The sequence below is a fragment of the Mustelus asterias genome, chromosome 7 (assembly GCF_964213995.1).
Source record: "Mustelus asterias chromosome 7, sMusAst1.hap1.1, whole genome shotgun sequence".
NCBI classification, from domain to species: Eukaryota; Metazoa; Chordata; class Chondrichthyes; order Carcharhiniformes; family Triakidae; genus Mustelus; species Mustelus asterias.
This window is the reverse complement of record NC_135807.1, coordinates 33,467,130-33,490,504: the sequence shown is the minus strand read 5'-3', so window position 1 is coordinate 33,490,504 and position 23,375 is coordinate 33,467,130. Positions and strand designations below refer to the sequence as shown.

The 23,375-nt window shown below is 45.0% G+C and overlaps 1 protein-coding gene across 1 annotated transcript in view; it reads left to right on the top strand.

Moving 5' to 3' along the window:
- The first annotated feature begins 3,568 nt into the window (after positions 1-3,568).
- Positions 3,569-23,375, top strand: part of LOC144495618 (rhophilin-1-like) — a 91,438-nt gene continuing 71,631 nt past the window's right edge. The window contains exons 1-2 of the mRNA XM_078215841.1: positions 3,569-3,818; positions 20,914-21,029. Of these exons, the coding sequence (XP_078071967.1) occupies positions 3,765-3,818; positions 20,914-21,029 (170 nt within the window). The 5' untranslated portion in view covers positions 3,569-3,764. The remainder of the gene's footprint in view (positions 3,819-20,913; positions 21,030-23,375) is intronic.

Here is a 23,375-nt window from a genome sequence, read left to right as displayed (position 1 = left end):
GGAGGGGACGCATGTGGTCGGGATCGGGACCGATGACCCCGTTTTCCACAACACAACCAAGGATGGCGAGGCGGCGTGTGCGGAATACGCACTTCTCCTTATTATAGGTCAGATTTAGGAGTGTGGCGGTGTGGAGGAATTGGTGGAGGTTGGCGTCGTGGTCCTGCTGATCATGGCCGCAGATGGTGACGTTATCCAGGTACGGGAAGGTGGCCCGCAGCCCGTTCTGGTCTACCATTCGGTCCATCTCATGCTGGAAAACCGAGACCCCGTTGGTGACGTTAAAGGGGACCCTAAGCAAGTGATAGAGGCGGCCATCCGCCTCGAAGGCAGTATATTGTCGGTCTTCCGGGCGGATAGGGAGCTGGTGGTATGCAGATTTTAAGTCGATGGTGGAGAACACCCGATATTGCGCAATCTGATTAACCATGTCAGATATGCGGGGAAGGGGGTACACGTCCAGCTGCATGTAGCGATTAATGTTCTGACTGTAGTCAATATCCATGCGATGTTTCTCCCCAGTCTTAACAACCACTACTTGGGCTCTCCAGGGGCTGGTACTGGCCTCGATGATCCCCTCCCCTAGGAGCCGTTGTACTTCGGACCTGATAAAAGTCCTGTCTCCAGCACTGTACCGTCTGCTCTTGGTGGCGATGGGCTTGCAGTCCGGGGGTGAGATTTTCAAACAGTGAGGGTGGGGCGACTTTAAGTGTCGAGAGGCTGCAGGTGGTGCGTGGTGGGCGACCTAAGAACTGGTGATTGCAAACAGAGAGCGGGGGAAAAGGCCCATTATTCTCCATGGTGATGCTCTTAAGGTGACACAGGAAATCTAGCCCCAGGAGTACGGCAGCGCAGAGTTGTGGCAGCACGAGGAGCCTGAGGTTTTTGTACACTGTGCCCCGTACAGTCAGGGTCGCCACGTAGTACCCGAGGACATCCACCGAGTGGGACTTTGAAGCCATGGAGATCGTTCGCTTCACTGGCAGTACTGAAAGGGCGTAGCGACTCACTGTGTTAGGGTGAATAAAGCTCTCCGTACTCCCACAGTTAAATAAACAATTTGTAGTGCGACCGTTTACCCCGATGTCCATCATGGACCTGGCGAGTTGGTGAGGCCTGGATTGGTCCAGCGTAACCGAAGCCACCGTTGGATTTTGCGATGCGGCTGACAGCATCCAAGATGGTGGCCCGCACGGCTCACACGCGGCTGAAGGCATCCAAGATGGCGGCCCGCAGGGCTCACACGCGGCAACCGGCGCCCAAGATGGCGGTCCCCGTGAGTCGCACGTGGCACTACTGGGTTTGGAGGTCGACTTCACCCTGCATACCTTCGCGTAATGGCCCTTCTTTCCACACCCGGAGCAGATCGCATCCTTCACCGGGCAGCGTTGTCGGGGGTGCTTCCTCAGGCCACAGAAGTAGCACTTCGGGCCTCCAGAGACTGCCGCAGCGGTCGGATCATTGGTGGGACGTGGCGAGGCGTAGGCCTGCGGCCCTCCCAAGTACAGAGGTGGCGGCGACTGCACCCCCGTGGTCAGGGGTGTAGGCCTCGAGATTACGGAAGGCCACCTCTAACGAGTCGGCAAGCGCTACAGTCTTTTGTAGATCCAGCCCACCCTGTTCCAGCAGTCATTGTCGGATATAGTTTGACCTGATACCCATGACATAGGCATCTCTGATTAAGTCCCCAGTGTTTAGGGCGGCTGTTACGGCCTTGCAGTTGCAGGCCCTGCCAAGTGCTCGCAACGCACGCAGGAATTTGTCGCCCGATTCTCCTGGCTGTTGTCTGCGAGTAGCCAGAAGATGTCTGGCGTAGATTACATTAGTCTGTTTGTTGTACTGGCCTTTTAAAAGTTCGATCGCATCCTTGTAAGTTTCAGCGTCTCTAATCATCGAGAATACTTGATCGCTTACCTGGGCGTGGAGCACGTGTAGCTTTTCGGTTTCGGTCAGGACGATGGAGGCGGAGGCGGTGAGGAAAGTTTCAAAACATCGCAGCCAGTGATCGAAGCTGTTTGAAGCTCCTACAGCTTGAGGATCCAATTCTAATCTATCGGGTTTTAGTATCTGCTCCATCCCAAAACTTTTTGCGAATAAAATTGATGCACTATCAATCAAGCAAAGACTAGTTTGTATGCAAGAACAAATAGGCTTTTATGCGCAAAAGACTTGGAGCACACCCATGCTGATGAACCGGTCCCGAGACTGAGGCAGGGGGGTTGGGAGCAGTCACCTTTATACCTGGACCAGGGGGGGGAAGAGTCTCAGGCAGAGCCGGCAGGGGCATGCCCAGGCATGTCGCACACACACACACAGGCAATAAGCTTAACAATGGTTTACCACAATATCCTTTCAGTATCTATCCTGTCAAGCCCCTTCAGTAGTTTATGTTTCATTCTTCCAAACTCCAACGAGTGTAGGCCCAGCTTGCTCAACCTTTCCTCATAAAACAACTAATTTATTTCAGGAATCAAATTAGTGAACCTTTTCAGAGCTGCCTGAAATGCAAAAAGAAACAGAGTTAATGTTTCAGGTCGATTATGTTAGTTTGGGGGGGCCTTCCTTTGTCCTTGCTCCATCCACGCACCCCTTGCTCAAAACCTATTAAATCTCAAACAATTTCTCACGATGAAAGCTAATGTATCTGAAATGTTAACTCTGGCTGGAATTGTCTGGCCATTCACGCCAGCAGTGAATTTTCTGGTCCCGCTGCAGTGAATGGAGATTTGGTTGAGTGCCAAATTCTCCGTCTTTGCTTGCAGCGCCGGCGGAGCATGAACGGCCGGAAAATTCCAGCTCACGTCTCTGCCGACCTGCTGAATATTTCTTGCATTTTCTGTTTTTATTTCTTTGCCTTTCAAATTACTTGTCATACCCACATGCTAGCTTTCTGATTTTCATGTACGAGAATGGTCAGATCCCTCTGTACCACAACATTTTGCAGTCTCTCTCTCTCGATAAATAATATTTATATTTTCTATTCTTCCTGCCAAAATGGACATCGTAAGAGTTTTAACAACACCGGGTTAAAATCCAACAGGTTTATTTGGTAGCAAATACCATTAGCTTTCGGAGCGCTGCTCCTTCGTCCGAAGGAGTTGTTAAAACTCTTACTGTATTTACCCCAGTCCAACGCCGGCATCTCCACAAAATGGACATCATCACATTCCCCCACATTATATTCCATGTGTCAAATTTTTGCCCAATCTTTGCGTCTTCCTTACAACTTGCTTCCCGACCCTGTATAAAATGCACTTGCAATGATTAGTTCCAGTGCATTAAATACCCAGGAACTCTTCAAGCGACAAATCCCCTTTAATTCTCTAAATCGATGATGTCACTCCCTGGCTCAGTGGGCGGGGTCTTAGCGTGAAGCTCCGCCCGCCTGCTTGAGCCGGAGTGCCCTTCAATCCCCGCCCACCCTTCCGTCCGATTGGTTAGCGGCTTCCTATTTGTCGCGTTGCTAAGGGTAACGGAGGGCAGGATTGGCTGCGGCTGCTGTCTGTCAAAATGGTTTCGCCCTGAGTGGGGGGGGCGGGGAGGTGAGAGACATCCGGGCGATCGGGTGGTGGGTCTCGAGCGGAGTGCAGGTCGGGTTCGGGGGATAGTGACGGTTGGTGTCTGCGAGGTGGAAGGGAGTGAGAGAGAGAGAGAGAGAGCTATCAGCGGGAAGGGAGAAAGGCTTCACCAAGTTCGGGGGCTTTTAAACTACCGCCATTCGATCGTTTTATTTTGTCATTTAATCGCGGGCAGGCTGGAGTGGCATGACGGAGAGCGGAGCGGAGAGCGAGTTGCGAGGGAATGGCAGTGTTCGCAAGGTGAGGCTGGTGGTGGGGGGGAAACAGGGCGGCGGGCTGCGTCTCCAGGGAGACAGACACCTGTCAGCCGGCCAGTGTGCGGTATGGGCTTTCTCATGGGCAGAGACTCGGACAGAGAATATATAACTGCGTTGATTGAACATACAGGCAGAATGGAAAATGCCGAATATGTGCTGTTATCACTAACAATGCAGGGGGAGTGCAGCATGTCGAATGTATGCTGCAACTTACCATGCAGCGAGTGTCACAGTATATACTTCAAAATACAGGGAGAGTGGAGCAGGTTCTGTACTGTAAATATTGAAAATGGAGGGATTCAATGCAGTAAGTGTCACGATATATACTTTAAAATACAGGGAGAGTGGAACTTGTACTGTGAATATTGAAAATATACGGAGTCAATGCAGTGAGTGTCACAATATATGCTTTTACTATTTAAAATGCATGATATGGAGCACAGTATTGAAATACAGGGAGCGTGGAACATGTTCTATACTGTAAACATTGAAAATGTGGGGAGTGTAACAATAGACTAAAACGTTTATTAAGCTTTAAGTTTACTTAGTGTCACAAGTAGGCTTACATTAACACTGCAATGAAGTTACTGTGAAAATCCCCAAGTCACACTCTGGCACCTGTTCGGGTACACTGAGGGAAAATTTAGCACGGCCAATGCACCTAACCAGCACGTCTTTCAGATGTGCAGGAACTGCAGAGTGTAATATACAATATATATTAGTTTATGCAGTATGATATAGATGGTGGTTTATGCAGTGTATGATGTATACTAGCTTATACTGAGTATTAATGACATATACTCTATTTTATGCAGACAATATAGTATGCAGAATTTATACTAGAAATCATAACTAGTACAGGGAGAATAGAATACATCTATAATATTGTGACACACCTGCCAGGAATCTGGTATCCAGAATATCTATAATAATACTTACCCAGTATTGTTTATTGCTGTGAGGGGAAGATGGTAACTGTTATGATGGCCACGGGGGATTGTCAGTAGATCTCCCCACAGGCCTTGTGTAGAATGAATTCCCCTATTGAGCAAGTGGAGGCTTACCAATAAGAAAGAAGCAACAGGTGTTTAAAACCAGCTTTCTCTACCTGGACCTGGAGTCAAAGGTCTCCAGGGTTTGACTTGTGTATTGTAGCCACAGAAGCAATGTTTATAAAAAAAAGTGTTGGTGATGGAAGACTGGCTTCAGTGAGATTATTACATAGATGATGAGTAAAATTAGTTTTTTCTTCCCTCCGGACAACCTTCATTACCAAGACTTGGAGTACTGTGAGCAAATCTGAGCACCACACTTTAGGAAGGATATATTGGCCTTGTTGAGAGTGCAGCATAGGTTTACAAGAATGATACCTGGCCTTTAGGGGTTTAATTATAAGGAGAGATTATACAAAATAGACCTGTTTTCTCTCGATTATTACAGTGACAAAGTAGCAATGTCACTGGGCTATTAATCCAGAGATTCAAATTCCATCACAGCAGCTGGTGGAATTTAAATCCAATTAACAAATCTGGAATGTAATGGTGGCCATAACAACTATGATTGATTGTTGTAAAAGCCCTCGGGTTCACTAATGTCCTTATAGGGAAGGAAATCTGCTGTCCTTATCTGGTCAGGCCCACATGTGACTCCAGATGCACAGCAATGTGATTGACTCTTTACTTCACCTTGAAATGGCCCAGCAAGCCACTAAGTTCAAGGGCAATTAAAGATAGATAGGCAACATAAAAATAAGAAGGGTTCGTATTCAGAAGATTTTAGCTGCCGGATATGCTCATGTAAATGTTGAGCTCATGTTGAAGTGACTTTTGGCCTAAAAGCACAATTTTTTTATATACATTGTATTAAAGTCAACCTTAGTTTTTCAAGAATCTTAAGATTTTGTGATGATTAATTACTACAGTTCATTAATTTGACGCCACACATGGGAACCTGTAGATTTTCCCTTATTCTAGCAGCAATCTTCTAACCAATCGATAAAACGCATCCATTACTGTGCTTTTCAGAAAGATTAGCAGATTAGCAAGTACACAGTTTAATTTAAACTGGAGAAAAAAGTGGCAGAATGGACCAACAAGCGTCGTCAAAATGGTCATATTCTCACCTGTGGAGCGATCTAACCCAATGCCATCAGAGCAATGAAGAAAGATATTCCAGAATTCGAGGCCTGTGCTATGGGTGCACAAGATTCTTGAAAAGGCACAATTTTCTCCATCATAGGAAACAAATTATGCAGCACCTACCTACCACCTTCACTCAACACTAAAATCGTCAAAATCAAACATTTTGACATTGATCTTGAGAAGGCCAACATTGGAAATATACATGGAACATCGATGAACTTCATGCCAACAAACAGGACCATTACCAAGATTGTTGACAAACTTGCCCTTTTAAAAGTGATAAGAAGATGTGATTCACAGTATTTTCAGCATGCAAAGTGGATTATTCAGCACAAAGTTGGTGGGTGAGAAAAGTTAGATGATGGTGATTGCAAGAAATGGATCAAAAGTGTGGAATTTACAACTAGGAAAGGTAAAGAAAGAAAAATGTTTGGTCATCTGGGATCAAATCCCAGCTTGTTGAAAATATAGCCAGCGACCTAAGATCAAGCAACACTGATATGGCAGTTATTCCCAGTGGTTTTTTGTGTTGTTCAGCCTCTGAATGTTTAAATATGCAAGCACTCTCATTAGCAACACTGTGTCAATCATTGGGTAGTGGGTGGTGGATGCATGAAATGTGTTTGATTACAATGTTACTTCTGGAGTGATGGTGTCGAAGTCACTGCTGATGATAAAATGGAGGAAGCTCTATGCGATGTTTGACAACCAGGTTATTGGCTGAATTGTTCAGATGGTAATCTGAGTAATTTCAAAGGATTTTAATGTGAAGTGTTGTAGTTAATTCTATGTATTTATATTGTGGTGAAATATATATTATTTTATCAAATAAATGCTAAATATGAATTCTTAAGTATTGGTTTTCACTTTATTCCATTGCACAGTCTTTTTGGATTTCACTTTGAGCTCTAATCAAACAAACCCAGCATCCCCTCAAAAGTATTACCCCTGTAAAAGTCAGCCTGACCTTTTCCCATAAAAATTGGTCTCCAAAAATTTAACTTTAACATGAAATACAAAGGATTTTGAGTGTTTGGTCATGCAGTTGTTGAAGCAGAGACCTTGAATTTCTTGTATGAAAAACTATTCAGTATTTGAAGCAATAGAAGAGCCATAGCTATGGAGAGAGCACATGGAGTTAAGATTGGATTGCTTCAGCAAAAAGGCAGCAGACACAATGAACTCCTTCTATTCTATAAATCTCCTCTTAGTAGGTAATTAAAATACTGTGCAAAAGTGGGTCTAAACTGTTTGTAAGACATTAAGTTTAGGCTGTTTAAAAGCAGTTTACTTCTTGACTATCCCATGTGATACCCAGTTACATTAGCTGAGTCCATGGTAATAAATGAAGTAAGAGTTTTAACAACACCGGGTTAAAGTCCAACCGGTTTATTTGATAGCAAAAACCATTAGCTTTCGGAGCGCTGCTCCTTCGTCAGATGGAGTGGAAATGTGCTCTCAAACAGGGCACAGAGACACAAAATCAAGTTACCGAATACTGATTAGAATGCGAATCCCTACAACCAACCAGATCTTAAAGATACAGACAATGTGGGTGGAGGGAGCATTAAGCACAGGTTAAAGAGATGTGCATTGTCTCCAGACAGGACAGCCCGCAAGTCCAGGAGGCAAGCTGTGGGGGTTACTGATAATGTGACATAAATCCAACATCTCGGTTTAGGCTGTCCTCATGTGTGCGGAACTTGGCTATCAGTTTCTGCTCAGTGACTGCGCTGTCGTGTCGGCGCAGAGTCGCTGAGCAGAAACTGATAGCCAATTGCCGCACACATGAGGACAGCCTAAACCGGGATGTTGGATTTATGTCACACTATCAGTATGTTGGATTTATGTCACATTATCAGTAACCCCCACAGCTTGCCTTCTGGACTTGCGGGCTGTCCTGTCTGGAGACAATACACATCTCTTTAACCTGTGCTTAATGCTCCCTCCACCCACATTGTCTATATCTTTAAGATCTGGTTGGTTGTAGGGATTCGCATTCTAATCAGTATTCTGCAACTTGATTTTGTGTCTCTGTGCCCTGTTTGAGAGCACATTTCCATTCCATCTGACGAAGGAGCAGTGCTCCAAAAGCTAATGGTATTTGCTACCAAATAAACCTGTTGGACTTTAACCTGGCGTTGTTAAAACTCTTACTGTGTTCACCCCAGTCCAATGCCGGCATCTCCACATAATAAATGAAGTGCCAGCTAAAGTTACAGTGCAGACAACCAATATTTGGTCTCCATTGATTGCAGCTCCTTACCTTTAGCTTTGCTGGAATGGTTTAATAAGCAGTATTAAGTAGCATCATGGGAGCACCTTCATTGAATTATGTTGACATATATTGCAGATGTGGTTGAGGGCTATCATACAAATTAACATTTAGAAAGCCAAATGTCAAAGAGACCTGAGTTGAAGAATAGATTTAATGGAGGTGGCTGGGAAGTTCAGAGATTCTGCAGAGTTTGGCCAACCTTGTTATAAAACTCTCTCTCTCTCCGAACATACCCCTACCTTCTCGGCCTACCAATAACCCTCCATCCTATTAAGTCCCATGTACTCATCCAGGAGTCTCTTAAAAGACCCTACTGAGTTTGCCTCCACCACCACTGACGGCAGCCGATTCCACTCACCCACCACCCTCTGTGAAAAACTTCCCCCTAACATTTCCTGTGGATAAAATATGTCCCTTATTCCACTTAATTCTCATAATGCTGAAATTGATCTCTGTATCCTGTGGGAAATGAATGACAGGTTCTGTTTTTGAACTATAATTAGAATGAGGTTGGAATAACAGCTGCTCAGTGGGGAGGCTATTGAAAATATATTTTTTATCTTGTTTACATAATTTATTTGATGACATGGATTTTTTTTTGAACAGTAACATCCGTTGAATTGATGCCTTTAGCATAAGCCTGTGAAGGTGTGTTGTCATGATGTGGAGATGCTGGTGTTGGACTGGGGTAAACACAGTAAGGAGTCTAACAACACCAGGTTAAAGTCCAACAGGTTTATTTGGTAGCAAACGCCGCTAGCTTTCGGAGCGCTGCTCCTTTGTCAGGTGAGTGGGAGATCTGCTCATAAACAGCAAACAGGGCATATAAAGACACAAACTCAATTTACAGAATAATGATTGGAATGCGAGTCTTTACAGCTAATCAAGTCTTAAAGGTACAGACAATGTGAGTGGAGAGAGCATTAGCACAGGTTAAAAAGATGTGTATTGTCTCCAGACAGGACAGCCAGTGAGACTTTGCAAGTCCAGGCAAGTTGTGGGGGTTACAGATAGTGTGACATGAACCCAAGATCCCGGTTGAGGCCGTCCTCATGTGTGCGGAACCTGGCTATCAGTCTCTGCTCAGCGACTTTGCGCTGTCGTGTGTCGTGAAGGCCGCCTTGCTTACCCGAATATCAGAGGCCGAATGCCCGTGACCGCTGAAGTGCTCCCCAACAGGAAGAGAACAGTCTTGCCTGGTGATTGTCGAGCGGTGTTCATTCATCCGTTGTCGTAGCGTCTGCATGGTTTTCCCAATGTACCATGCCTCGGGACATCCTTTCCTGCAGCGAATCAGGTAGACAATGCTGGCCGAGTTGCAAGAGTATGTACCGTGTACCTGGTGGATGGTGTTCTCATGTGAGATGATGGCATCCATATCGATGATCCGGCACGTCTTGCAGCGGTTGCTGTGGCAGGGTTGTGTGGTGTCTTGGTCACTGTTCTTCTGAAGGCTGGGTAGTTTGCTGCGGACAATGGTCTGTTTGAGGTTGTGCGGTTGTTTGAAGGCAAGAAGTGGGGGTGTGGGGATGGCCTTGGCGAGATGTTCATCTTCATCAATGACATGTTGAAGGCTCCGGAGGAGATGTTGTAGCTTCTCCGCTCCAGGGAAGTACTGGATGACGAAGGGTACTCTGTCCACCGTGTCCCATGTTTGTCTCCTGAGGAGGTCGGTGCGGTTTTTCACTGGTGCGTCGGAACTGTCGATCGATGAGTCGAGTGCCATACCCTGTTCTTATGACGGCATCTTTCAGCATCTGGAGGTGTCTGTTGCGATCCTCCTCATCCGAGCAGATCCTGTGTGTATGGAGGGCTTGTCTGTAGGGGACGATTTCTTTAACGTGTTTAGGGTGGAAGCTGGAGAAGTGGAGCATCGTGAGGTTATCCGTGGGCTTGCGGTACAGTGAGGTGCTGAGGTGACTCTCCTTAATGGAGATGAGTGTGTCCAAGAATGCAACCGATTCCGGAGAGTAGTCCATGCTGAGTCTGATGGTGGGATGGAACTTGATGTCATCATATAGTTGTTTCAGTGATTGTTCGCCATGAGTCCAAAGGAAGAAAATGTCATCGATGTATCTAGTGTATAGCATCGGTTGAAAGTCCTGTGCGGTGAAGAAGCCTTGTTCGAACCTGTGCATGAAGATGTTGGCATATTGAGGTGCGAATTTGGTCCCCATGGCTGTGCCGTGTGTCTGGATGAAGAACTGGTTGTTGAAGGTGAAGACATTGTGGTCCAGGATGAAGCGGATGAGTTGTAAAATTGCATCTGGAAACTGGCAGTTGTCGGCGTTGAGTACTGAGGCAGTTGCAGCAATGCCATCATCGTTGGGGATGCTGGTGTAGAGTGCCGAAACATCCATTGTGACGAGGAGTGCGCCTGGTTCAGACGCTGAAAGATGCCCTCAAGAACAGGATATGGCGCTCGACTCATCGATCGACAGTTCCACAGCGAAAAACCGCACCGACCTCCTCAGAAGACAAACACGGGACACGATGGACATAGTACCCTTCGTCGTCCAGTACTTCCCCGGAGCAGAGAAGCTACGACATCTTCTCTGGAGCCTTCAACGTGTCATTGATGAAGACTAACATCTCGCCAAGGTGTTGTTAGGTGCTGTTAGGGAGTTCTAGGATTTTGACCCAACGACAGTGATAACTGCAATATAATTCCAAGTCAGGGTGGTTTATGGTTTGAAGGGGAATTTCCAGGTGATTCCATATGTTTGCTGCTCCTCTAGGTAGTTAAGGTCGCAGGTTTGAAAAGTGCTGTCCAACGAATATTGGTCAATCTTGTAGAAAGTACACACTGCTATGTAGGGTGTCAATGGTGGAGGGAGTGACTGTTTAACGTGGTGGGTTAGGTGCCAATCAAACGGGCTTCAATGTCCTGGATGATCTCATACATAGTGAATTGATTCACACTAACACCTCAACAACATCCTGTGTCGAATAACTGTGGTCTTGTGTGGTTTGAGCTGCAATCATTCTGGCAAGTGGAGCATGTTCCATCGTCTTTCAGATTTGTATCTTGTAAATGGTGGACAGGCTTTGAAGAGTCGGGAGCCTGGTCTCCAGTCCCCTTGGACCCCCTTGCCATTGGACCAAGGCCTTGCTTGGTCAAGCCCATGTGGTAGTCACCCTACATTAAAAGAACTTGTGCACAGGCATCTCCCATCCTTTAAAATGAAGTTCAACACTTGGAATGTCAGGACCTTCATGGACTGTCTCAACAGTGACAGACCGGAAGAGCATACTGCTATTATTACCTGGGAGTTCAGACGTCACCACCCTATGCAAGACCCGGTGAGCAGGGGAAGGCCAGGAACAAACTGCCAGTTACAGGGACAGGACTGGATACTCCAGATGCTGGGATTCAGATGTTTCAGGAAGGACAGGGAGGGAGGCAAGAGAGGGGGTGGAGTGGCACTGCTGATCAGGGATAGTGTCACAGCTGTAGAGAAGGTTTATGCTGTGGAGGGATTGTCTACAGAGTCTCTGTGGGTGGAAGTTCGGAGTGGGAAGGGGTCGATCAGTTTGCTGGGAGTTTTCTATAGGCCGCCCAATAGTAACAGGGAGGTGGAGGAGCAGATAGGGAAAGAGATCCTGGAGAGTTGCAATAATAGCAGAGTTGTTGTGATGGGAGACTTTAATTTCCCAAACATAGGGTAAGGGGATTGGATGGGGAGGAGTTCATTAGGTGTGTTCAGGAGGGTTTCCTGACACAGCATGTGGACAAGCCTACAAGAGGAGAGGCTGTACTTGTTCTGATACTGACCAATGAACCTGGACAGGTGTCAGATCTCTCAGTGGGAGAGCATCTTGGGGATAGCGATCATAACTCTACCTCCTTTATGCTTGCATTGGAAAAAGAGAGGATCAGGCAAGCTAGGAAAGCGTTTATATGGAGTAAGGGGAAATATGAAGACATAAGGCAGCAAATTAGAGGAGTAAATTGGAAGGAGGTATTCTCGGGGAAATGTACTGAAGAGAGGTGGCAGTTTTTCAAGGAATGTCTGTCTAGGGTTCTACAGGACAACGTTCCGAGCGGACAGGGAGGAGTTGGTAGGTTAAAGGAACCGTGGTGCACGAAAGCTGTGCGGGACCTAGTCGAGAAGAAAAGGAAAGCGTACAAAAGGTTCAGAGAGCTTGGCGAAGATGGGGATCTAGATGAGTATACGGCTTGTAGGAAGGGACTAAAGAAGGAAATTAGGAGAGCCAGAAGGGGTCACGAGAAGGCCTTGGCAGGTAGGATTAAGGAAAACCCTAAGGCGTTCTATAAATATGTGAAGAGTAAAAGGATGAGACGTGAAGGAATAGGGCCTATAAAAGGTGATGGTGGGAAAATCTGTACGGAACCAGTAGAAATGGCAGAGGTGCTCAATGAGTATTTTGCCTCGGTTTTCACAGAGAAGGACCTGGGTGGATGTACTGCGGGTTTGCGGTGGACTGAAAAGATTGAGTATGTGGACTTTAACAAAGAGGTTGTGCTGGAAGCTTTGAATGGCATCAAGATAGTTAAGTCGCCGGGTCCGGATGGGATGTACCCCAGGTTACTGTGGGAGACGAGGGAAGAGATTGCAGAGCCTCTGGCGATGATCTTTGCGTCGTCGATGGAGACGGGAGAGGTGCCGGAGGATTAGAAATCATAGAAATCATAGAAACCCTACAGTGCAGAAGGAGGCCATTCGGCCCATCGAGTCTGCACCGACCACAATCCCACCCAGGCCCTACCCCCACATATTTACCTGCTAATCCCTCTAACCTACGCATCTCAGGACTCTAAGGGACAATTTTTAACCTAGCCAATCAACCTAACCCGCACATCTTTGGACAGTGGGAGGAAACCGGAGCACCCGGAGGAAACCCACGCAGACACGAGGAGAATGTGCAAACTCCACACAGACAGTGACCCGAGCCGGGAATCGAACCCGGGACCCTGGAGCTGTGAAGCAGCAGTGCTAACCACTGTGCTACCGTGCCGATTGCGGATGTGATTTCTATATTCAAGAAAGGGAATAGGGATAGCCCAGGAAATTACCGACCGGTGAGTCTAACCTCAGTGGTTGGTAAGCAGATGGAGAAGATCCTGAGGGACAAGATTTATGAGCATTTAGAGAGGTTTAATATGCTCAAGAATACTCAGCATGGCTTTGTCAAAGGCAGATCATGCCTGACGAGCCTGGTGGAATTCTTCGAAAATGTGACTAAACACATTGACGAAAGGAAAGCAGTAGAGGTGGTTTATATGGATTTTAGCAAGGCGTTCGATAAGGTCCCCCATGCAAGGCTTCTAGAAAAAGTGAGAGGGCATGGGATCCAAGGTGCTGCTGCCTTGTCTGCCGTGTGGATCCAGAACTGGCTTGCCCAAAGGAGGCAGAGAGTGTGTATAGATGGGTCTTTTTCTAAATGGAGGTCGGTCACCAGTGGTATGCCCCAGGGATCTGTTCTGGGACCCTTGCTGTTTGTCATTTTCATAAATGACCTGGATGAGGAAGTGGAGGGATGGGTTGGTAAGTTTGCCGACGACACGAAGTTTGGTGGGGTTGTGGATAGTCTGGAGGGATGTCAGAAGTTACAGAGGGACATAGATAGGATGCAAAACTGGGCGGAGAAGTGGCAGATGGACTTCAACCCAGATAAATGCGTAGTGGTCTATTTTGGCAGGTCAAATGGGATGAAGGAGTACAATATAAAGGGAAAGACTCTTAGTACTGTAGAGGATCAGAAGGACCTTGGGGTTCGAGTCCATAGGACTCTAAAATCGGCCCCGCAGGTGAAGGAGGTGGTTAAGGCGGCATATGGTGTGCTGGCCTTTATCAATCGAGGGATTGAGTTTAAGAGTCCGGGGATAATGATGCAGCTATACAAGACCCTCGTCAGACCCCACTTAGAGTACTGTGCTCAGTTCTGGTCGCCTCATTACAGGAAGGATGTGGAAAAGATTGAAAGGGTGCAGAGGCAATTTACAAGGATGTTGCCTGGATTGAGTGGCATGCCTTATGAGGATAGGCTGAGGGAGCTCGGTCTTTTCTCCTTGGAGACACGTAGGATGAGAGGAGACCTAATAGAGATGTATAAGATGTTGAGAGGCATAGATCGGGTGGACTCTGAGGCTTTTTCCCAGGGTGGAAATGGCTGCTACGAGAGGACACAGGTTTAAGGTGCTGGGGTGTAGGTACAGGGGAAATGTTAGGGGGAAGTTTTTCACAGAGGGTGGTGGGTGAGTGGAATCGGCTGCCATCAGTGGTGGTGGAGGCAAACTCAATAGGGTCTTTTAAGAGACTCCTGGATGAGTACATGGGACTTAATAGGATGGAGGGTTATAGGTAGGCCTAAAACGTAGGGATATGTTCGGCACAACTTGTGGGACCAAAGGGCCTGTTTTGTGCTGTAGTTTTTCTATGTTTCTACACTCTGGAACGGTGAAACGGAAGATTGCTGCTGTCACAGGACTGATTTTGTTATTAAAAGTTGGCTGTCTCATCGACTTCCATTGCAAAATAAAGTAACGCCTCATGCCCTTTGGCTCTTTCTAACCCATAAACAATACACTATAGCCCTCAGCACGTACGCACCAACACTGGAAGCTACAGATGAGTCCAAAAACTACTTTTACTCCAGCCTCGAACAATCCTTGGTCCAAGTCCCAATGGCGACATGCTGATCCTACTTGGTGACTTCAATGCCAGAGTTGGAAAGGACATGGACCTCTGGGAAAGAAAAGGGGTAGGGAAATCCAGCAGCAACAGTACCCTGCTCCTAACAAAATGCCTAGAACATGGTCTTGTCATAACCGACACCTTGTTGTTTCAGAGAAAAGAGTGCTATACCTCATGGCAATATCCTCACTCCCAAGCACTGGCACCTGCATCATCCAAGTGAGGGATCGCAAGGATCTGCGTATCACTGGTGCCATGACAGGATCCGACGATTGCTTGACTAATCCATTCCGGAATCAACATCAATGTAGTCCCAAAGTAGTGATGGTAACAGAGACTCTGCCACAGGAAAATCAACAGTGAGGCATTCTAAGAACATGGTAGAGCCAATTGTGGTGACCCAGAGATGTAGAATGTCCCCTCAAGACCTCTATAATCAGCATGTGTGAAGAGATGCTTGGTCACTCGACCAGGAAACACCAGGACTGGTTCAATGAGAGCAACCAGGAAACCCAGAATTGATAAGCAACAAGCGCAAGGTTTTGTGGAATCTGAAACAGCAACCCAACCTGAAAGCAGCTCTACAGACTGCTGAAGGCTGAGGTCCAGCAAAAAACCCATGACCTAAAGAACAGATGATGGGTAGAGAAAGTGTAGGAGATCCAGCAGTTAGCCAACGTGAGGTTTCTTCAGCTCAGTCAAGATCACCTATGGCCCAAGCACCTAAGGCTCATTGCTAGCCAAAGACGGCGAGTTGCTCATCAAGAACCAAGTCAGTGCCCATTAAAAGGAGCACTTCAAAGACCTCCTTAACAGAGACTCTGTCTTCAACGTGAGTGCCCTCAACTCCATCCTGTAGTGTGCTGCCTGTCACCACCTCAGCACAATCCCAATTTAGCACAAGGTAGAAAATGCCATGTAACAGCTAAAGAACACGGCACCAGGAGCGGATTGAATCTCCACTGAAGCACCAAAACATGGTAGGGAAGCACTATTGTCGTGAATATATGACCTAATTTCCCTTTATCTGGAAAGAGGAGAGCATGCCAGGAGATGTCAGGAGTTCTGTAATCGTGACCATCTTCAAGCAAGGTGACAGGTCTGACTGCAGTAACTACAGAGGAATTTCACCCACAGGAAAGGTCACGCAAAAGGCCTCAATCACTTTCTCCCTGCCTGAAGGGCTCCTCCCAGAGTTCCAATGCAGATTCCGCCCACTAAGGCACAACAGACACACAGACATGATCTTCATTGCTCGGCAACTACAAGACAAATGCAGGGAGTAATACCAACCTTTGTACTTGGTTTTTTACTTGACACCTCAAAGATGTTCAGCAGTGTCATAGAAACCCTACAGTGCAGAAGGAGGCCATTCGGCCCATCGAGTCTGCACCGACCACAATCCCACCCAGGCCCTACCCCCACATATTTACCTGCTAATCCCTCTAACCTACACATCCCAGGACTCTAAGGGGCAATTTTTAACCTGGCCAATCAACCTAACCCACGCATCTTTGGTCATGCTTGAGGATTATGGAATGGTCGTCCTTTGTTTTGTCTGCCCCATCATTGTCACCATCCTCTGTTCCATGATGACAAGCAAGCTGTAATCCAGACTAACGGATCCACCAGAGACCCAGTTCATGCTCCGATTGGGATTGAGCAAGGCTGTGTTGTCGCACCAACACTCTTCTCAATCTTCCTTGATTCAGTGCACCATCTCTCCTTCAACAAGTTCCCCACTGGGGTGGAGCTAAACTACAGAACAAACGGGAATCTTTTCAACTTCCGCTGCCTGCAGACCAGATCCAAGGTTGTTCCATCTGCTGTCATTTCACTACAACATGCAGACAATGCTTGCGACTGCACACACTTGGCCAAGCACCAAACCACCATCAACACCTTCACTGAGATGTTCAAGGGCATCGGTCTTGCACTAATCATCTGTAAAACAAAGGTCCTCTTACCAACCTGCCTCACCACACAGCACTGCTTCCCCCAGTTGTCAAAATCCATGACGAGGCCTTGGACAATGCGGACCGCTTTCCATATTTTGGGAGCCTGCTGGCAACAAGGGCAGACGTCAAGATGAGGTTCAACCCCTTTCAGTGTTTCAGTGCAGCTTTTGGTCCCCTGAAGAAGAGTGTTTGAAGCGTAGGACATCAGACCCGGCACCACGCTCATGGTCTAAAGTAGTACTGTTTTTGCAAAATCCTGAAAATCCATTGGCATGATAGATGCAATAACGTAAGTTCTGACTGACATCCCCAGCATTGACCATGCTCGATCAGCTCTGCTGGGCAAGCCACATCATCCACATACCTGACATGAGACACTCCTTGGAAAAAGTGCAACACCCCCAGTGATACCTGGGAATTCCTCGCCCAAGACCGCCTGAGATAGAGGGAAAGCATCTGGGAAGTAGCTGAACACCATGAGCTTCATTGCCGAAAGCAAGCTGCAGCTAAGTGTCAACAGTGAAAGGAGCACGTGGTACCTGGACACCCTACACACCTGCTGCTCCAACCACCTTCTGTCTCACCTGAGACAGAAAATGTAGGTCGTGCATTCATCTCCTGACAACTAATTTTTACCTTGGAAGCGAGTCATCCCCGACTACTTTCCTCAATCTCCAGTTTTTGACTTAATCAAAGTATTTATGTGGCTGCTTTCTGTGCCACCAGATTTGGAGGATCTTGCAAAAACACTGCTGGAGATACTTCTCCAGTTCTTAGAGATGCCTGCCATAGGTTACCCAAGATTCTAAAGCATAAAGTAGCGCAGAGTACCTACTGCCCAGAAGATCATGACCTAGGGCGGCACGGTAGCACAGTGGTTAGCACTGGTGCTTCACAGCTCCAGGGTCCCGGGTTCGATTCCCGGCTCGGGTCACTGTCTGTGTGGAGTTTGCACATTCTCCTCGTGTTTGCGTGGGTTTCCTCCGGGTGCTCCGGTTTCCTCCCACAGTCCAAAGATGTGCAGGTTAGGTTGATTGGCCAGGTTAAAATTGCCCCTGAGATGCGTAGGTTAGAGGGATTAGCGGGTAAATATGTGGGGGGTAGGGCCTGGGTGGGATTGTGGTCGGTGCAGACTCGATGGGCCGAATGGCGGCCTCCTGCACTGTAGGGTTTCTATGATTTCTATGATTTCTATGATTTTAGTCTCGGCTTTGGGATCATTGTCCTCAAATGCACTTTTATTTTCTCTATAATGTCACCTGGATAAGTAATCCACCAGCTCAGGCTAATTCTCTTGAAGCACGGGTTCAAATCTCACCACTGCAGCTGGTGGAATTTAAATTCCATGGAAAGAATATGGAATTAAAAATTATTCTCTATCATCAATTGTGGAAAAAAACTCATCTGGATAACTAATATCCCATAGGGAAGGAAATCTACCCTATTTACCCAGGCTGGCCAACATGTGACTCCAGACCCACAGCAATGTAGTTGACTCTTAACTACCTTATGAACTGCCCAAGCAAACCACTCAGTTCAAGGGCAATTGAGGATGAACAACAAATTCTGGCCTTGCCAGCAACGTCCACATCCCATGAAAGAATAAATAATGTCAGTCAATGGCTGAGCAGGCACATCGGAGATCATGATGGCAGGACTTTTTTTTAATTTAAAATTTAAATAACAGCTGCTAGGATGAGAGGCTGTTGAAAAATATTTTTATCTGCACTTGTTTATGTGATTAAATATGTTACTGAATCTTTTTTGAAGTGCAGTATCTTAGAATTGATATCTTTTGGCATAAACAACTTTGAAGGTGTTGTGACAAAATTACGATTGAGCATATGCTAATATCAAGTCCTTGGAGAGGGTGCAGAGCTGATTTTACTAGAATCATCTACGTCTGCAATCATTGAGAGAAGGCTCTCAACAGCAGTGTTCTCTGCCAAACCAAGTTATCCAGTAATCACCCAAAACCAGCTTTGCTGGGCATGGCATGTTCTTCAAATGCCTGACACTAGACTTTTTAGAGCAACTGCTCTACTTTGAACTCTGTTATGGCAGGACAGCGAAATGTTAGATTTCCTCAAACTTCTCTGAAGAAGTCAAACATCACCACTAGCGCATGGGAGTCCTGGGGCTTATCTGGCAAGTCACCGAATATGTCAAGACACTTTGAAAACGTGCAAATGCAAAGTTGAGATGTCAGAGGGAGCACACAAACAATCCTTCAAGCACCATCTGTCCCACATGTGACAGTGTCTGAAGGTCATGCAGTGGAGTTATCAGCAATATCGGAACTTATTAAAATGGGATGGAAGCTGTATCCTGAGGAACTGCTGAAGAAGGATAGGTAATGGTCTGGGTGCATGGGTTCACTCCCAATCGTGGAAGCTGGTAGAATTTGTATTCGGTTAATAAATTCAATTGAAATGTAGCCTGTGTGCATGTATAAAATATATATATGGCATCTGAAGATGGCTGGCCTAAGGCACTGTACTAAGAAGCTTTTGTGTCAATGTTCTAGGATGAAGTGATTGGCCTTCAACAACCACAATCATCATCCTTTATAATAGCTCTGAAGAAGAGTCATATGGACTCAAAACATTAACTCTACTTTCTCCTGTTGCTACAAGATATGCTGAGTTTTTCCAGCATTTTCTTTGTTCCTTTTGTACAAGATCTGACTCCAAGCAGTGGAGAGTTTGCCTCCTGATTCACATTGATTTCAGTTTTATTAGGGTGCCTTGATATCTCATTCAGTCAATTGCTACTTTGATATCCAGGCCAGTCACTCTTACCTCCCAAGAATTTAAGAAATTGGAGCAGGAGCAGACCATATGGCCCCTTGAACCTGCTCCACCATTCAGTATGATCTTGGGTTTCAACTCCCACCTCTTTCACCAGATCCCTTGATTCCCTGAGAAGCCAAAATTCTGCCCATTCCTGCTTTGGATGCATTCAACAATGGAGTCTCCACAACCCTCTTGGACAGAGAATTCCAAAGGCACACTTTGAGTAAAGTAACTCCCTATTGCAGCCCTAAATGATGAGCCCCTTATCTAAAAATGTGCCCCCATATTTTAGTTTCCCTGACCAGCAGAAACAACCTCAATGTTTACCCTATCAAAATGCTAGAGAATATAGGGCCAAATTAATTAACCTCTCGCTGTCATTGACAATGCTAGCAAGTAGCATTAACTCAACAATAACATGCCTGCTGACACTCAGTTTGGGCCACTTGGCGCCTGACCTTATTAGGTCCATCTGGTTTTATTCATATTCAAACTACAACAGTTTGTTAGAACTGAATGGTTTGCAGTCAGCCACATTACTGTGGGCCTGTAGTCACATGTAGGCCAGACCAAGTATGTATGGCAGATTTCCTTCCCTAAAGAGCATTAACGAAACTGATTTTTATATGACAGTTGATGGTTATTTCATGGAACTATCACTCAGAATAGCATTTAGTTTCAGATTTTTTTAAAAATTAGTTGAATTTAAATTCCGCCAGTTGCTGTGATGGGATTTGAGCCCATGTCCCTTGGGCCAATGTATTACTGGGTGATGTTACCACTGCACCTTCGTCTCCCGAATAGAGCTGTTGAAAATTATGAATGGTTTTATGGAGTAGAAAGCACAATGCCTGCTGATGTTCCTAGCTCTTAAATTCTTCTTGGGGGAAGTGATTTTCACTGGGCAGTGTTGATAATTAGAGTGATACAAATTTAAGATAACTGGCAAAAGAATTGTGGTGATTGGATGTGGAGGAATTTATAAAGCATTTTTTTTTTTAGAAGTTATGATCTAAAATTCCCTGGCTGAAAAGATGGTGGAAACATTTTTTTTAGTAACCTTTCACAAGGGAAGTGGATATATGGTTTAAAATTAAGAATTTGAGCATAGAGTAGGGCTATGAGATTGATTGTCAGCTTTTTTGAAGGAGTTATGCAAAAGCACAATAGATCAAATGGTCTCCTTTTGTGCTGTGTGCATCTATGAATATTGATGTCTTATAAATATTCACTTTGTTTGATTGCAGGGCTGTGATCCCTTTGCACAGACTCAGCGGAGCAAACTGCAGCACCGCCGCGCCCGGATTAACCAGCAAATTAACAAGGAGATGCGAATGCGAGCAGGGGCTGAAAATCTATTGCGGTGAGTATTGTCATTTGGCTACTATTAACAGACCTGGGCCCGCAAACTTTAAATAAAAGCAATCAAACTAAGACAATTCAGAAAAAGTCCCTTTTCTGGATTTACTAATCTTGACGGCAATGGACGTAAAACAAAAGGAGGGAAGATCCATTAAATTGGCCTGTATATTCATGGTTTAATTTGTACATATCATCCCAAGCTGTCAAACTACTTCCAGTCACACATTTTCATGGGACAGCTAAAATCTTTACCAGTTTAGGAATGCAACTGACCCTCTGTGTGCAGTTATGCTGACCACACACGAACTTATCCAGCTCTCCTTTCAGTCACTGTACATGTCAGCATCTTATTTCTTGGTTGACAATTCTGTTGTAATGGGAGAAATCTCTTAACACCTAACTTAATCATTATGCTTGTGTAACTTGCTGTATATTTATCTCCCCCATCTTATCTAACCCATCTAACTTTATTGGAGCAAGTAAAAATCTTTAATTATTTTAAAGAGCTCAATAAAATTTCATCAGATTCTATATTTTACCAGAATAAACAACCTCAGCTTTGCTTCCCTATCATGGTATATGGAAACTTTTAGATAGTTATTGTTTATTCCCCATACTCTGAAACTTTTCCAGGGCCTCTATAGTCCATCATAGGACGTTGGTCAGGCCTTATTTAATAAACAAAGTCTTGAACAGCATTTTGTGTCCTGTGTGTGATCATCTGTGGAAAATTTGACTCCATTTCTACCCGATCCAAACCATTCATAATTTTAAAGACCTCTATACACTCTATCTAAATATATGTCCAAGGGAGTGGGTGAGATATAATGATGGCAAAGGAAGTCATCAAAATGGAGCTTGCAGAGATAGCAAAAATTACACAGTTGACATATTAGAAGACAAATGGAAGTCAAGAGGAATGTAACCATTTTAAAAATAGATATAGGTAATAAGATAATGAACGACACACTTGTCGAATAGTTGTTTTGTCATTCTTCACAGTAAGAGAAAAGGATAATATATCTGACATTCTAGGGACATTAATAATAAGGGCTGGAGCTCACAAATTAATGTAAACAATGTTGATATAACTGGGTGAGGAGAGACCTGGCTTCCCTTCTGTACAACCCTACTGCTTTGTCGCAACAAAGGATTTTAAAATCTAAACAAAAATTTATTTTATTTTCCATGTAAATGCTTTTTTCAATCCAAATGTATTCGTTTGTTAAGATGGAGCCAATAACTCAGGTTTTCTTGAGTAAATGAGTAAGTTAATTACTGAATCTGAGAAAATATAATAAAGATGCAATGTCACATGCATACACATCAAAAGTAAGAGTCCAATTAAGAGTGGAAAGAATATACGATTAGCTCTTTTACTTGTCTTTGAGGTGTAGATTGTTGAACATTGTCACCATTTGAAGTTAGTTGGCTTCCTGTCAGATTTGATTTGGTTCAGGAATTGCTGTAATTTTAAATGACTGTGATGTTTGACTTTTAAAATTCTTGCCTGCATATTCCCAGAAATAAATTCAATTAGCATATCTTGCAGTCATTGTTGCCAAGTAAGCCAATTTTTTTGATCTTTTCATCTCTGAAGTTTTTGACACATTTCAAGATAGATGTTAACAGGGGAAAGGGGTATTTTATCCTCCAGAGGGGGTTTTTGAATGCCTAAAGACTGTCTGGTTGGTTAGCCATTCCTATTATCTTTGATAGAACTACAGCTGATCCAAGTCCAGCACTTTGCATTTTTAGTGCCTCCCCAGGTATGAAATTCCATGCAACAAATCTGTAGTGCAATTCACTATGAAACTTTCCAGGGAAGTGGTCACTTACATCAGACTAGTGGCAGATGTATCTTTTGTATTTTCTTTGATAAACAGGTCTTTAAACAGTTCAGTTTGTAGTTAGCTATTAAAGTTGTGAATAGATTTCACTTAGTCACAGTTTCCTGTCATCGTGTCAGTGTTATGAATGACACTAGCAATAAAAACTGACAAGTCCCCAGGGACTGATTGTTGCACCCCCAGGTTTTAATGGAAGAAGGCAAGGAAACTGAAAGTATCCATTATTTAAGTGTGTAAGAGAGAAAATAGGAAATTCTAGAGTTGTTAATTCTATGATGATAAAGTTGTTGAATCTATAATTGAGGTCGAAGTGAGAGTTAGGATCTTATTGAATTATTAAACATGCTCAAGGGGTTGAATTCTGTTTTTGTATTATTAAATAAAGGAGGATTATAGGGTCTTTCTGGATAGATAAACTAGGATGAACATTTGGTGGTCTTCATCTGTATCAATCTTGCAAATGTTATGTGTTTGATTTAGTTGTTTCAAAATGTTCT